Source organism: Gopherus evgoodei, chromosome 2 (genome assembly GCF_007399415.2).
Source record: "Gopherus evgoodei ecotype Sinaloan lineage chromosome 2, rGopEvg1_v1.p, whole genome shotgun sequence".
Lineage (NCBI taxonomy): Eukaryota > Metazoa > Chordata > Testudines > Testudinidae > Gopherus > Gopherus evgoodei.
In genome coordinates, this window is record NC_044323.1 from 280,947,235 (window position 1) to 280,962,743 (window position 15,509).

A 15,509-nucleotide genomic window follows, 5' to 3' on the forward strand; every position below is an offset into this window, starting at 1 on the left:
GTGATCCAGTGGAGATAGTGTACTTGGACTTTCAGAAAGCCTTTCACAAGGTCCCACACCAAGAGCACTTAAGCAAAGTAAGCCGTCATGGGATAAGAAGGAAGGTCCGCTCATGGATCAGTAACTAGTTAAAATATAGAAAATAAAGAGTAGGAATAAATGGTCAGTTTTCACACTGGAGTTAAGTAAATAGCAGGATCTGTGCTGAGACCAGTGCTATTTGACATATTCACAAATTATCTGGGAAAAGGGATAAACAGTGAGGTGGCAAAGTTTGCAAGTGATACAATATTATTTAAAATAGTTAAGTCCAAAGCTGACTGTAAAGAGTTACAAAAGGATCTTCCAAAACTGGGTGACTAGGCAACAAAATGGCAGATGAAATGCAATGTTGATAAGTGCAAAGTAATGCACACTGGAAAACATAATCCCAAATATATATACAAAATGATGGGGTCTCAATTAGCCATTACCACTCAAGGAAGGGATCTTGGAGTCATTGTGGATAGTTCTCTGAAAACATCTGCTCAGTATGCAGCAGCAGCTGAAAATACACTGCACACCCAAATCTTCAATACAGTGTGCAGTTCTGGTCACCCAATCTCAAAAAAGATATATTAGACTTGGCAAAGGTAGAGAGAAGGGCAACAAAAATGCTTTGAAAAAACAAGGAGTCTGGTGGCACCTTAAAGATTAATAGATTTATTTGGGCATAAATTTTCATGGGTAAAAAACCCACTTCTTCAGATGCATGGAGTGAGAATTACAGATGCAGGCATAAATATACTGACACATGAAGAGAAGGGAGTTAACTCACAATGGAGAACCAGTGTTGACAAGGCTAATTCAGTCAGGAAGTGTCCACTCCCAATAATTGATTAGGAGGTGTCAATTCCAGGAGAGGGAAAGTTGCTTTTGTAGTGAGCCAGCCATTCCCAGTCCCTATTCAAGCCCAAATTAATGGCATTAAATTTGCAAATGAATTTTAGTTCAGCAGTTTCTCTTTGAAGTCTGTTTCTGAAATTTTTTTGTTCACGTATGGCTACTTTTAAATCTGTAATAGACTGTCCAGGAAGATTGAAGTGTTCTCCTACTGGCTTTTGTGTGTTACCATTCCTGATGTCCTGATTTTATGTCCATTTATTTTTTTAAATACAGACTGTCTGGTTTGACCAGTGTGCATGGCAGAGGGGCATTGCTGGCACATGGCATATATCACATTGGTAGATGTGCAGGTGTATCAGTCCCTGATTGTGTGGCTGATGTGGTTGGGTTCTCTGATGGTGTCACTAGAGTAGATACGGAGGCAGAATAGGCAACGAGATTAGTTACAGGGGTTGGTTCCTGGCTTAGTGTTTCTGTGGTGTGGTGTGTGTAGTTGCTGGTGAATATTTGTTTCAGGTTGGGGGGCTGTCTGTAAGCGAGGCCTGGCCTTCCTCCCAAGGTCTGAGAGTGTGAGGGATTGTTTTCCAGGATAGATTGTAGATGGTTCATGATATGCTGGAGAGGTTTTTAGCTGTGGGCTGTATGTGATGACCAGTGGTGTTCTGTTGTTTTCCTTGTTGGGTCTGTCCTGTAGTAGGTGACTTCTGGGTACCCGTCTCGCTGTTTTCTCACTGGGTATTGTGGTTTTAAGAATGCTTGATAAAGATCTTGTAGGTGTTTGTCTCTGTCTGGGGGATTGGAGCAAATTTGGTTGTATCTTAGGGCTTGGCTGTAGATGATTGATCATGTGATGTGTCCTGGATGGAAGCTGGAGGCATGTAGGTAAGTATAGCGGTCAGTAGGTTTCTGGTATAGGGTGGTATTTATGTGACCATCACTTCTTTGCCCTGTAGTGTCCAGGAAGTGGATCTCTTATGTGGACTGGTCCAGACTGACGGTGGTGGTGGTGTGTAAGTTGTTGAAATCCGGGTGGAATTCTTCAAGGATCTCCCTTCTGTGGGTCCATGTGATGATGTCATCAGTGTAGCACAAGTAGAGGAGAGGCGCTAGGGGACAAGAGTTGAAGAAGCGTTCTGAGTTGGGAGGGATAGCTCGGTGGTTTGAGCATTGGCCTGCTAAACCCAGGGTTGTGATTTCAGTCCTTGAGGGGGCCATTTAGGGATCTGGGGCAATAAATCTGTCTGAGGGTTGGTCCTGCTTTGAGCAGGGTGTTGGACTAGATGACCTCCTGAGGTCCCTTCCAACCCTGATAATCTATGATTCTATGAAGTCAGCCATAAAAATGTTGGCATACTGTGGGGTCACGTGGGTACCCATAGCAGTGCCTCTGACTTGAAGGTATAAGTTGTCCCCAAATCTGAAATGGTTGTGGGTGAGGACAAAGTCACAAAGCTCAGCCACCAGGTGTGCCATGGCCCTATCAGGGATACTATTCTTGATAGTCCATCCTCATGTGGAATATTAGTGTAAAGAGCTTCTACATCCATAATGACCCAGATGATGTTTTCAGGAAGATCACCAATGCTTAAGGGTATGGAACAACTTCCATCTGATAAAATATTAAAAAGACTAGGACTGTTCATCTTAGATAACTAAGGGGGGATATGATAGAGGTCTATTAAAATCATGAATAGTGTGGAGAAAGTGAGTATGGATGTGTTATTTACCCCTTCATATAACACAAGCACCAGGGGTTTCCCAATGAAATTAATAGACTGCAGTTTTAAAGGAAACATAAAGAAATACTTCTTCATGCAACACACCGTCAAAATGTGGAACTCGTTGTCTGGAGGTGTTGTCAAGGCCAAAAGTATAACTGGGTTCCAAAAATTAGATAAACTCATGCAGAATAGGTCCATCAATGGCTACTAGCCGTGATGGTCAATGATGCAGCCCAATGCTCTTGGAGTATCTAAGCCTCTAATTCCCAGAAGCTGGGACTGGACAATAGGAGATGGATCACTCTGTTATTGCCCTGTTCTGTTCATTCCCTCTGAGGCATCTGGCATTGGCCACTGTTAGAAAACCGGATACTGGGCTAGATGGACCTTTGGTCTGACCCAATATAGCCATTCTTACAAGCTTATATTCATCAGATCAGTGGCAGCAGGGGAAGAAATATATCTCCTCCCACACTGTTCCTTTCTGCAGAGAGCCATCTGAACCATCTGTGGAAGAGCTCTTTTGTATTTCAAAACATCCCTAAACTAAGGCCTAAAAACATGAATTTTAAATTACAAACAACTCTTCAGAATTCAACTTTTGTGGTCTAGAAATGTAGAATGTATGTGATGGTATTACATGGCTGTTATCGTTTTTAACTTATGTGACACTTGAAAGAATTTTAAAATCACTAATACAGAAGGCAACTTTCTCATACTTTTTACAAATATCCTATTGATAAAACAGATTAACTTGGCTGTAGAGACAGGGAAAAACAAATCCACAGCTGTGTGAGGAAACATGAATTTACTTTCTCTCTTTTAATATCATGGATACAGAAAATGAAAATTGTTATTTTTGTCTAGATGAAGATAGACTCTCCAGAAGGAAGAGCATTGTGGACACTGTATCTATTCAGGTGGATATTCTGCCTGGCAACAACACAGAGGATAAGGTATGTGGAAAAACAAGGTATCCTAGGAAGTATTTCTTGCATAAAGAGAGAACCTACAGAATGAAACTTTTCTGGAGAAACTCTCGCAAAATCTTTTGTCTTGCATGTCTTATTTTGTAACTCGTCAGAAGTAAAGATTTTTATTACCTAGTTTGTTGAAGCAGAAGTACATTACAATACTTGAGTTATTTTTGACCATTAATATAGGCTACTGTTTCAATGAAATTTCTAGATAGTTACCTTTCAGCCAGTATAACATATTGAGGGAACACTAATTATATGCTAAATTTCTATGTAATACATTGAGACATTACATCTTAACTGAGCAAAATTCAGGCAACTCCAAATATGTAACTTGATGCCACTACTTACTCATAGAACTGACCACAGGAAGAGAGAAATTCCACACATTGTATATCATAAATAAATCTTATATCTTGTCCTTTCTATTTTCAGGAATGTATAATAAACTGTATTTTAAGGCAGAGGAAAGAATTGATAGAATCAAACAAAAGATACAGACTTAAGGTACAGAGATTGAGACTACTTATCTTGCAGGAAGGCTACAATATGACTAACTGTTGGGACAAATCTTAGACTTCTTAACTGAAGTGTTCTGAAAAGATATTCCACTTTCCAGTGATCGCAGAAATTTACCCCCCCCCTCCAAAAAAAGAAAGTGTGCTAAGCATAAAATGTAAGCTGTTTCTGTTACACATTTCCTGACACATGCTAGAAGTAACACAAAGGTGAAAAATAATTAATTCCCAATTTTCTACAAGTGCTAAAGAGAAGCAGCATTTACACCCTCACTAGAGCAGGGGTGTAAATACTGATGTCCTACCTCAATTCTTATTAACTTTTGTGTGTGTAATTCTAAATGTGTTGAAAGAACATTATGGTCTCAAGCTCAGTAGTTAAGAAATACAAGAACTAAGGGTGACTGCGCAGCCTTAATTCCTTCCCCTGTGCCCCCACGCATATGCATTATGATAGTCTTTAATTATCTTATCACAGGACTTTTCACAGTTTTTCACAGGACTCCTGCCTCATTCAGTGCACAGGAGGGATGTTGCTTATTGAAAGAATAGTATTCTGTCTCATCCTCATTGAAATTGTGACTGCCCATGTCTTTTTTACTTCACACTATTCAAAGCCTGCTCTGAATACAGAATTTTAATTTCATCGTGGGCTTTTGTATGGGGTTCTCAGCATAGTGTCGAAGTACTTCACAAATATTAACTATTTTTCACACACCCCTATGTGATGGGGAACTGAGGCACAGAAAGTAATGTTACCAAAATATCGGGTCTGCCTAGCTGAGAGCCAATAACAGCCTGACAGGGATAAGGAAAAAATGCTTTATTCTGCAGAAGAAAGGAGAGCCTTGTACCTTGGTACAAAAAACTCTGGTCCATACAAATTTCGCAAGCCTTTTATACACTTTTAGACAAAGTTAACACTTGATTGGTAGGTGTCAAACCCCGCACTTCGTTATCTGGTTAGTAAATACTGGTTTGAGGCAAGTTTTCTCTGCTTTGAGGCACAAGAGAAAAGAGAGTTCAAAAGTTCAGGGTACTGTGTATGTGAGGTTTCTGCTTCCCCCTAATGGCCAAACCGTTAGTTGTTAGGAGGGTTACCAGTAACTTTCATAGTAAGGTCAAAAGTGTGCACTAATTTTAGGCGTGCAACTTGGGATGGTTAGAGCCCTTAGCTCAATGTCCCATTCTCTTTGCCTTGCTGGTCTTAGTGCCCACACCACCTCCATCCTGTCCCTAAACTGGTTCACAGTCTCAGCCTTCCCTCTTCTCCACCCAGCTCCCAGTTTTCTGGCATAGTCGGTCCCTAGGGCCTAACTTCCCTTGTTCCGAGCCCCAGTCTTTCCTTACCACACCACGTTCTTTGTTCCAGTCTGCTCCTTCCTCTGTATTTCACCACATTCCTTCTCCGAATTCTAGGTCAGGCTTTTGTGTCCTCTCTATTTGAGTCAGTTTCCTCCTTCACGTTGCCTCGGTGGCAGTAGGCAGAGTATTGAGAGCATAGAACAGAATCTCCTTCTCTGTTCAGGTGCCCAGTTCCATAGCCACCCATAGCAGCCGAGAACAGCAATTGTAGGGAAAGTCCTGCTCAGCCCTGCAGTGGAACATGCTCAGTTCAGGCAAAAAAATGTAAAAAGAATTTAGCTGTCAATGCTAACAAGTCCCAACTGAGCATGTGCAAACTGTAGTTTTTCACAGGCTTATAACTTGGCAGAGTTGTTTTGTTTTTGTTTTTTTTCTCTAGCAGCAAAAAGCACATACTAACACACAGGCCACCCTATGGCAAATTTCAAGTCCGTGTTAAAAAAGCCTGAAGGTGCTAGGTAAAATGTATTTTTCCTTACTCTTATTCCCAGAAGCTGTTGAATTCTTTTTGTTGAAATTTACTTAAATTAATAAATAAATCAACCTGAGGTATTTCAGCACAAATAGTTAATTTTGTAAACGTATAGGCAACTGAAAAATGTGTCTTAATAATGAAATGTCAGGTAACCATAAATATGGCTGGAACTACCAGCTCTGTCTATAATAAAATAGGTGGCTCACTAAACATTAATATAGTGCAGAAGACAAAAGATTTGTAATCACACAGCGAGTCACTGTGATGGTGAAGAAATATAAGACTACTTTATGTATTCACAGTAATCTTTCTCTTAAATCAAGACTCTGTTAGGCTAAAACGTTAAAAGGTATTTAGGTGTTGCACTCAATGTTGCAATGTTATCATACACATAGAAAAACATAAACTGTTGAGCAATAATTAACATGGTTTCTGTAAAGGGAAATCGTGTCTTACTAATCTATTAAAGTTCTTTGAATGGGTCAACAAACGTGGACGGGGGATCCAGTGGACATAGTGTACTTAGATTTCCGGAAAGCCTTTGACAAGGTCCCTTACCAAAGGCTGTTACGTAAATTACGCTGTCATGGGATAAAAGGGAAGGTCCTTTCATGGATTGAGAACTGGTTAAAAGACAGGAAACAAAGGGTATGAATTAATAGTAAATTCTCAGAATTGAAAGGGGTAACTAGAGGTGTTCCCCAAGGGTCAGTCCTCAGACCAATCCTATTCAATTTAATCATAAATGATCTGGAGAAAGGGGTAAACAGTGAGATGGCAAAGTTTGCAGATGATACTAAACTGCTCAAGATAGTTAAGACCAAAGCAGACTGTGAAGAACTTCAAAAAGATCTCACACAACTAAGTGATTGGGCAACAAAATGGCAAATGAAATTTAATGTGGATAAATGTAAAGTAATGCACATTGGAAAAAATAACCAACTATACATGCAATATGATGGGGGCTAATTTAGCTACAACGAGTCAGGAAAAAGATCTTGAAGTCATTGTGGACAGTTCTCTGAAGATGTCCACGCAGTGTGTCGAGGCGGTCAAAAAAGCAAACGGGATGTTAGGAATCATTAAAAAGGGGATAGAGAATAAGACTGAGAATATTTTTTTTGCCCTTATATAAATCCATGGTATGCCCACATCTCAAATACTGTGTACAGATATGGTCTCCTCACCTCAAAAAAGATATACTGGCACTAGAAAAGATTCAGAAAAGGACAACTAAAATGATTAAGGGTTTGGAGAGGGTCCCATATGAGGAAAGATTAAAGAGGCTAGGATTCTTCAGCTTGGAAAAGAGGAGACTAAGGGGGGATATTATAGAGGTATATAAAATCACGAGTGATATTGAGAAAGTGGATAAGGAAAAGTTATTTACTTAGTCCCATAATATAAGAACTAGGGGTCACCAAATGAAATTAATAGGCAGCAGGTTTAAAACAAATGAAAGGAAGAAGTTCTTCATGCAGTGCACAGTTGACTTGTGGAACTCCTTACCTGAGGAGGTTGTAAAGGCTAGGACTATAACAGTGTTTAAAAGAGAACTGGATAAATTCATGGTGGTGAAGTCCTATTAGCCAGGATGGGTAAGGAATGGTGTCCCTAGCCTCTGTTTGTCAGAGGATGGAGATGGATGGTAGGAGAGAGATCACTTGATCATTGCCTTTTAGGTTCACTCCCTCTGGGGCACCTGGCATTGGCCACTGGCAGTAGACAGATACTGAGCTAGATGGACCTTTGGTCTGACCTGGTGTGGCCATTCTTATGTTCTTATGTTAATGTCCAACTGATTGAGGAGCCTAAATCTCATTTTTCAGAAGAGATTTAGGCACTTAGGTGCCCATTGGGAATTTGGTTCCTAAATCCCTTTTGAAATTATAGTTGAGTGTAGACAAATTACTTATTCTTCAGCAGTTTGTGTTGTTTCACTGAATTAAAAATCACTTATTTCCTTTAGATCAATAATACTGAAGAAATCACCTTTGAAGCTTTGAAGAAAGCAATTGGTGAGATTTATTGCAATACTACATTTACACTTTTCCAGTACATGAAATATTTGCCAGAAAAAAAACTTGCTAACATAGCATACTTAAAATACTATATTAGTTTTTCATCCTATAGCAGATTGATTTGAAACCACACACCCCTTAATGATCTTCAGCATTTCTTAGAGAACTCTTCTCTTTACCTACAGCGGATGTGACTTACTGAAAAGCTGGTAAATACATTCTTATTTTTAACAGTTTCTGGAACTTTCCCTTTACAAGTCAAGGCTTGAAAAACACTTAAGCAATTCACACACAGTTTTGTCCTTAGTCTGTGTGAATTTCAGTTAAGTAAATATCTGTAAAGCACCTTTAATATACTGACAAATGGTCAAGTCCTCAAAGGGAGTTCTCTGAGTATAGTGCGTGAAATTAGCATTATGGGCTTCAGAGGAGTTCCGTTGTCAGATATGCTGCAGTTATGATTAGAAAGGGGGTTTTCCAACTGCCAACCCAGCAAACTTAACCTGGGATCTGAAAATGCAGCTGAGTTCTTCCTTCTAACATCTCACCATCAGTAATAAAGATTATGCAAGTCAAACTATGCCCATGCACATATCAAAGTATAACTTGGAACATACTTACAAGACAGCAGAGTGTTACTGAGTTTATAACTTGGTGGGCAAACTCTTTACTGCTGGTTATGCATGAAAATAAAGGAGTCCAAGTTGACTCCAGTCTCAGGTTAAATTTGTTAGGCTGACTATTTAAAAAAAAAAAAAAAGTGAATAGTATATGGAATTGATTGGTCTTGTGTACACTTGAAAAACTGGGGATCGGTACTAATTCAGGTATATTGAAAAAAACAAGCTGCACGAAGTCTTAGCACCTGTTTTCAGCCGATTGCCCCCAAGCGTAAGAGCAAGAAGATAGCAAAAGATGGATAACGGATTGCATAGTTTAATATTATAAACCCAAGAACGTGGCCACTGGATGAAGTTTGGACCACATTCCACTGCATCTGTGGTGACCTCCTGTGCCCAAACAATAACTTTTTCTCTCAAGTCCCACAGGCAAGGTAATCTCAGAAATACATTTTCACAGAGTGAACCCTGGGCATTCCAGTTCGCAGTGAGCGGGGCAGGAGACAGGTTTTGTTTAGACTTTTCTTGGCCATTGCTGAAATAGGGGCAGGTGGTATTTCAGCCGGCGCTAGGCACACAATCTTTCTCCCTTTCATTGCAAATATTGTGCTTCAATAATTGGCCTAATAACAATAACTTACTGGGCAAATCCTGCAGTCCCATCAGGCAAAACTCCTACTGATGGACTCAGTGGGAACTGAGTTGGGACCTCAGGATATGATCTTGTGTTCACTTTTTTTCACTGATTCTCAAGTACCATGTTCCATTATTACAGGGAATTTGACTAACTAGAACTTTATTCAATAAGTCTGCCTAAGCTGTGACTACTTTTTACTATTCATTTAAAAGATTCTAGTCTTATGTCTTCATTTTAAGTAGTAGTAATAAAAAATGAAGACATACAAACCTTTTAATGTATTGTCATTTCACTTATTGTAGGAAGTCTGTATGAGCATAAATTAGAACTGTCTTCATTTTTTTAAAAGATAATACTGGACTTGAAGAGCAGGAAAAAGAAAAGAGGCGTCTTGTGATTGAAAAGTTCCAAAAAGCACCTTTTGAAGAAATTGCAGCACAGTGTGAAACAAAAGTGAGTTCTTGCTACATTTTATATAGTTTCAAAGGCTTTCATACAAGTGGTAATGGAGACACGAGGATAAAGGGTGGTTCACGATAGTGTTCACTGTTAAAAGAAAACACTTGTTGCCTTTTTGACTTTGTCTGTGCTCTGAATTTTTAATCTATGTAGGAAATCAAAATTACTTATACTCTGAGCGTTTGGGTCCCCTACATCTCACAGAGCTATTAATATTGCTATTTATTATTTGTATTGCTTTAGTGACTAGGGACCCTAGTAATAGACCAGGACCTACAACCACTGCAGCAATTAAATCAACTGTTAGTATCCACACTGCCCTCCTTCTGCTGATGGTGCATGTCCTCACCAAGAGTACTTGCACCCACTGACGTGGGGCATTGTGTGGGCACTGACAGCCTCATGGGGCTCACAGCTGGAGCTCCTTGCCCCAGGACTAACCGCCCCAGCTGTGAGCTGTGCAGGGCTCAGTTTCACAGTAGAAAGTCTACCAGCAGACTGACATTCTTGTCAGTTTTTTGGCTGCTATGATTTCACATTTCCTCTCCTGCTCCACCTGTCAGCCTTGCATAGGGCTCACAGCTGGAGCCTCCTGCCCCAAGGATGACAGAGGGAGCTGGAGATGAAATGTGAAATAATAGCAGCTATGAAACTTACAAGCCTGTCGGTTTCAGAGCTTGTAGGCTCTCTGCAGCGAAATTAAGCCCTACACCAGGCTGACAGCTCTGGCTGTCAGCCCCTGAGCAGGTTGGGGATGGGGTGGGAAGTTGGGTTGGGCTATAAGCACTGCGGTCAGGGACTCTAGCTGTCAGCCCTGTGCAGCCATCAGTGCCCCACACTCCAGCTATATTGACCTAAGCGCTACATTTCTCGCAGAGGTGGAGTTAAGTCAATGTAGTGGGTGACTTACATGGAGTGGAGCACTGGACGTCAGCTGCCTTCCGTCAACCTAACTCTAGTGTAGACCAGATCTTTGTCCTCCATCCCCCGCATACTAAACACACTTTTACCTTTGCTGTCTTTGTGACTGGGTTCAGAGCCATGATTATTTCCCTCTGGAATTACAAGTAAATGTCACTTTTGGATCACGCCAACATGCAGGGCCGGTGCAACCATTTAGGCAAACTAGGCAGCCGCCTAGGCACCTAGTGATTGGGAGCACCTAAAAGTCCCCTCAGGCGAGGAGGTGGAGTGGAGGTGAGCTGGATGGGGAGGCACGCGGGGAGGGCTGCCTCCAGTAACGGGGGGAGGAGAGGGAGGCGCACAGGGGAACAGCTCCGCGCCCCAGCTTGCCTCCACTCTGCCTCCTCCACTGAGCACACAGCCTCCACTCTAAGTCTCCTCCAATCAGCGCCGCATGCCTGGGCAGTGAAGGAGGCGAAGCCGAGGTGAGCTGGAGGGGGGAAAACCCAGGCAGGGTTATCTGCTTTGGGGGGATGGGGTGGAGAGGGGTTAGCTTTCGTGGTGGTGGGGGTAACTGCTGCGGGGGGGGGGCTCCCGGGTAGGGGGCTGAGTTAGCAGCCGTGAGGGGGGTGGGGTTAGCTGGGTGGTGGGTGCAAGGTTGAAGTTTCACCCAGGGTGCGAAACATCCTTGCACCAGCCCTGCCAAAGAGGCTTTAACTCATTGGAATGCTCTTTTTTTTTTTTTTTCCCCCTTCTCATCTTTTAAGAAATAAAAATCTACTTCAGTGTTGTTACTAAACTCCCAGTTGCTATTCTTTTGCCTTCACACAACTAAGTCCTTGCTGCAACAGGGAAGCAAAACTCTGAAATTCAGAGTATATTCCACTAAACCAGTCCAGGCTTCTTATTCATAATCATTCTATGCACAGTGGTTTTACAGGATATCATTAAAATATTACATTTTTTTCTCTTTGTAGGCGAACTTTCTTCATGATAGACTTGCACAGATATTGGAGCTCACCATTCGGTAAGGTTTTGTGCACAAAAGGGAATTAATTTAAATGTAGGGGTAGTTGTCAGAAAATTCTGTGCTACTTTAAGATGCTAGTCTCATGTACTTTATTGAAATAGCCTCATTTACAAAGCATTTGATTTTGTTACTGTTCTGATTTTTTTTAAGAGAAAAATATCCTGTGTCAAGATTAGCCAATTAGCCCATCAAATATTTTGTTTTACAAAGGTCAGCCCCTGTTTTCTATCCAAACCATATAATTAAAGGTATTGCTGTTAAGGATAAAACTTGGTTTTTTCCATTAAAATTATTGAAGGTTTTCCATGAGGATTGCATCCATTAATTAGGGTTTAATTGAGTCCCTAAGGAAGTTCCTCCCATATAGCTGTGGAACGAATTGGGCGTAAGTTTGAAAAGTATTTGCTGAAAGATGTGAAAATATATATCGGCAACACAGCGCTGGAGTATTTTTATATTTGTGTTTTATATATATATTTGTCATGGTTACAAAATGTTGAATTTTCCCTTTATTGCATGTGCTCTAGGAATTAGCTAGCAATCTATGTATTGTGAAGTGCCATGCATATCTATTCTGCATTTGAAGTATCTTGATAGTTATGTTGACATCAACGAAACTGGAGATTCAGGCAAAGATACAAATAAAAATCAGCCATTATTATTTGGCTTCATTAGAAATGTAGGAAAAGGATACAGTAAGGCTGGAAAGAAATTTAGTATCAAATTTCCAAGCAGGTATTCTGTGAAATTAAAAGTAATAACAGATTACATAAGTATAGTTTTATGGAAGCTTAAATTATGTGGCTTTGTTTTCTCGTCCCTTCTTTACAGTCCTCCTCCTAGCCCCTCGGGAACGATGACCATTACTGCTGGACATGCTCATTACCAATCCGTTCCAGTCTATGAGATGAAGTTTCCAGATCTTTGTGTGTATTAAGTGTCTTCTGAAGTCTGCAGGACATTATTTAGAGTAGAGTACAATAAACAGACCAAGATGAGTTTTCAAGTTCTTTGTTAATTTAGATTAAGTAAATAGTTTTTTAGAAAAATGGTGGACCTAGAATATATAGGAATGATTTTTAACCAAACTCTTTTTTCTTTTAACTATTCTCTAATATTTGATGTTAGGTTTGTTATGTTACCTTATTATTTCACGTACAGTCATTTTTCATATTTCAGTAGGTTTAAAAGTCAGAAGTAAATATTTCCTCTTCTTTTGCCAGCGTGTTCTAGTGTTTCAGAGACTTAAAAAATGAGTTTACTGAAATACAGTTTCCTAGAATTGGGGGCTATATCTGCAATGCCTGGTGGTTTCCTTCCACCTGGGTTTCCAGATTTGGGTAGAGTGCTTTTGGCACACTTACTGTTACCACATGTATCAGTGGAGCAATATTTTAGCTCCCTATACTGTTGCTGTCTAGTAGCTATTTATTCCATTATTTTGAAATACATTAAATAGGCATCCTTTTACCTGTTCAGTTTCACTAATAAATATGACTGGTCAGACGATTGTTAAATATTGTTCCTGGTGAATAATTAACATAATGTGCTTTTTAGAAATCCAGCACACATGCTTTTTCCTGCCGAAAGTTGCAATGTTCTGCTTGAGAAATGTAAATCCCTCCTCTTGGAGCTCTGACTTGTGCAATATTTTTCATGTCTTATGTGTATAGTTTACAGACTATGCTTTTGAAAATGCAGTAGTATTTTGCTGTCTGAATTACAACAAATAAATATATATTTAGTATAGCAACAAACTGAGGGCATTTTAAATGGATAAGTATTTTAAATACTAGTTCATTTGTGAAATTATAACACAGAAGATTATATGAAACGTTGCTCTGTGTAGTTTAGTAAAATAGGTTTGTAATGATATTTTGCAAATTGAAAGAAAACTGTCAATGAATCCTCTTGAAAGTTATACATTTAGATGTGTTTTCAAGCAAAAGCATTTGACAATTATATCTGTATACAGTTTTGTTGCATTTGACAAGTCTTCCTGTGACTATTGAAAACTGATGTGCTAACTTTCATAGGTTTAGATACCTGAGTATAAATTTCAAATAGATACACAGAACCTAACTTTTTGTTAGCTCGGTACATAAAACTGTACCGTACAGTAAGTTGCTTGGCCCTTGATGATAATTGACAATGTTGTCTTCATAACCCATTGCGAAATTCTGTGCATAAAAATGAAAAGTTCTGATAGTCCAGTGCTATGAGCAGTGAGCTTTGTAGTCTAGGTCTAGCTGGATTTTTCTGAAGCAATAAATGCAATCAACTTACATTCTCAATATTTAAATATATGTTTTTGAATTTAATACGTCTTTGAGTGGGTCAGGGCTGAGATGGCTAGTGTAATAAACTAATAACTCTTGTTATAACTTTATTAGGAAGCTAGTCAATATGTTAACTGTCCTTGGCAATTTCCACACTTGCTGCAAAATGTAGGGCTTCTGGATTTTTAAATTTAAATACAATGTTCCTGTAAACTATCTTTAAAGGCGTGAAATAACACATTTCCAGAGAAATTTCAGCTATTTAGACCTATGAGATGGCACATCAAGACTTTCAGGAAGCATTCACAAAACTCAGAAAGGTAATTGAGACCTTTTTTTCAGTTTGACAGTGCAATCACAGCTGTTAGTGGATGACGAAACAACCTCTTACCTACAGCATTCCGTTGTGATTGTTACTGCTGCAACGTATCATCCTGATCAGACCAGAGTCAACAGCATTAGTAGAACTCGTTGTCACCTTAGTTTTTAGTTTTCACTTTTTGTTTTTTCAGGTAAGATACTAGATTTTGACCTATATAAACAGAGTGTATTTTTTTTAATTGGATGTAAGCTAGGGACACAATGTAAAACAATCATCATCCACAGTGATGTGATTTTATAAAGTAACACTGTGCACATTTGTACAAAAAAGAAATAGAATTAAAGAGTCTAAATAAGAAGAAATAAAGAATGTACTTTCATTTGCACTCTTGTAATACGCAGACTGGTGTAAATACAGAATTTTCTCAGTTTAACTTAATTCTGTTGCATGTATACTGCATGTGAAAAATTATATTCAGCATTTCATGTAGCATTCATTTGAAGTCTGTTGATGAAGCATTTGTTTCATGTAATCACAAGATAGGCTCCCACATGTCCTAAATTCAGATAAGTCTTGTTCAGGATGCTCAGATGTTAAGGAACTAAAGATCTGTAATCTTTTGGGATTTTGCCTGATACATAATTTCTTTCCTGCTGAAAATGCAGAGAGTCTGCAAGTTGAGTACTGTAGCCACTTTGGACAGATGAGAATTGAGGATTTGTGGAAGTCTGCTGCATAATATGTTGTACTCATAGCTTACTGTGAGTGATAAATTGTAGGTATTTTGAAATCAAATTCTTCAGAATGCTGTTTTTATGTATACAGTTGCTTTGAATCCCAGATTTCTTTCTGGTCTTGAAAAGAGTTGCAGAGCTTAGAATACAAAGTGTGCATACTGGGCCTGTAGTGTCTGTGACAGTTTGAATACTGTTTGAATGTTTATCACTTCATGTCCAGTTGACATTTGTATGTATTCCAGCTTGTGCTTTAAATTCTTTTAAATGTGATGTCACTTTGAGTAATTATGGTTTTCGATCGCAGTTCATTTTAAGGTAAATTAAAATTATCTTAATTCATAAGAAATAAAATTAGCCTGTTCAGAGTAAGGCTAATTTGTCTGTTTTATTGATGCCCATACATTCTGTACTGTTAATGTTGAACCAGTTTCATGAAATGTAAGAATACCCTGTGCAATGTACATTGGAGCAATAAAATAAACTAAGAAGTTAAAATAGCTGAGTTCATTACAAATTAATTTTTAATTACACTATTAACTACTGTATGATACTTGAGGACG

The 15,509-nt window shown here is 39.2% G+C and overlaps 1 protein-coding gene across 4 annotated transcripts in view; it reads left to right on the forward strand.

The window, feature by feature from the left end:
* EFR3A (EFR3 homolog A) overlaps window positions 1-15,446 on the forward strand; it is a 174,594-nt gene extending 159,148 nt beyond the window's left edge. For 3 of the 4 annotated variants that reach the window (XM_030553839.1, XM_030553841.1, XM_030553843.1), the window contains 5 exons: window positions 3,474-3,562; window positions 7,911-7,959; window positions 9,569-9,672; window positions 11,559-11,608; window positions 12,443-15,446. In XM_030553839.1, coding sequence (XP_030409699.1) covers window positions 3,474-3,562; window positions 7,911-7,959; window positions 9,569-9,672; window positions 11,559-11,608; window positions 12,443-12,548 — 398 coding nt within the window. In that variant the 3' untranslated portion in view covers window positions 12,549-15,446. The remainder of the gene's footprint in view (window positions 1-3,473; window positions 3,563-7,910; window positions 7,960-9,568; window positions 9,673-11,558; window positions 11,609-12,442) is intronic. The other variant, XM_030553840.1, reaches the window with a different exon arrangement.
* Window positions 15,447-15,509: the final 63 nt, after the last annotated feature.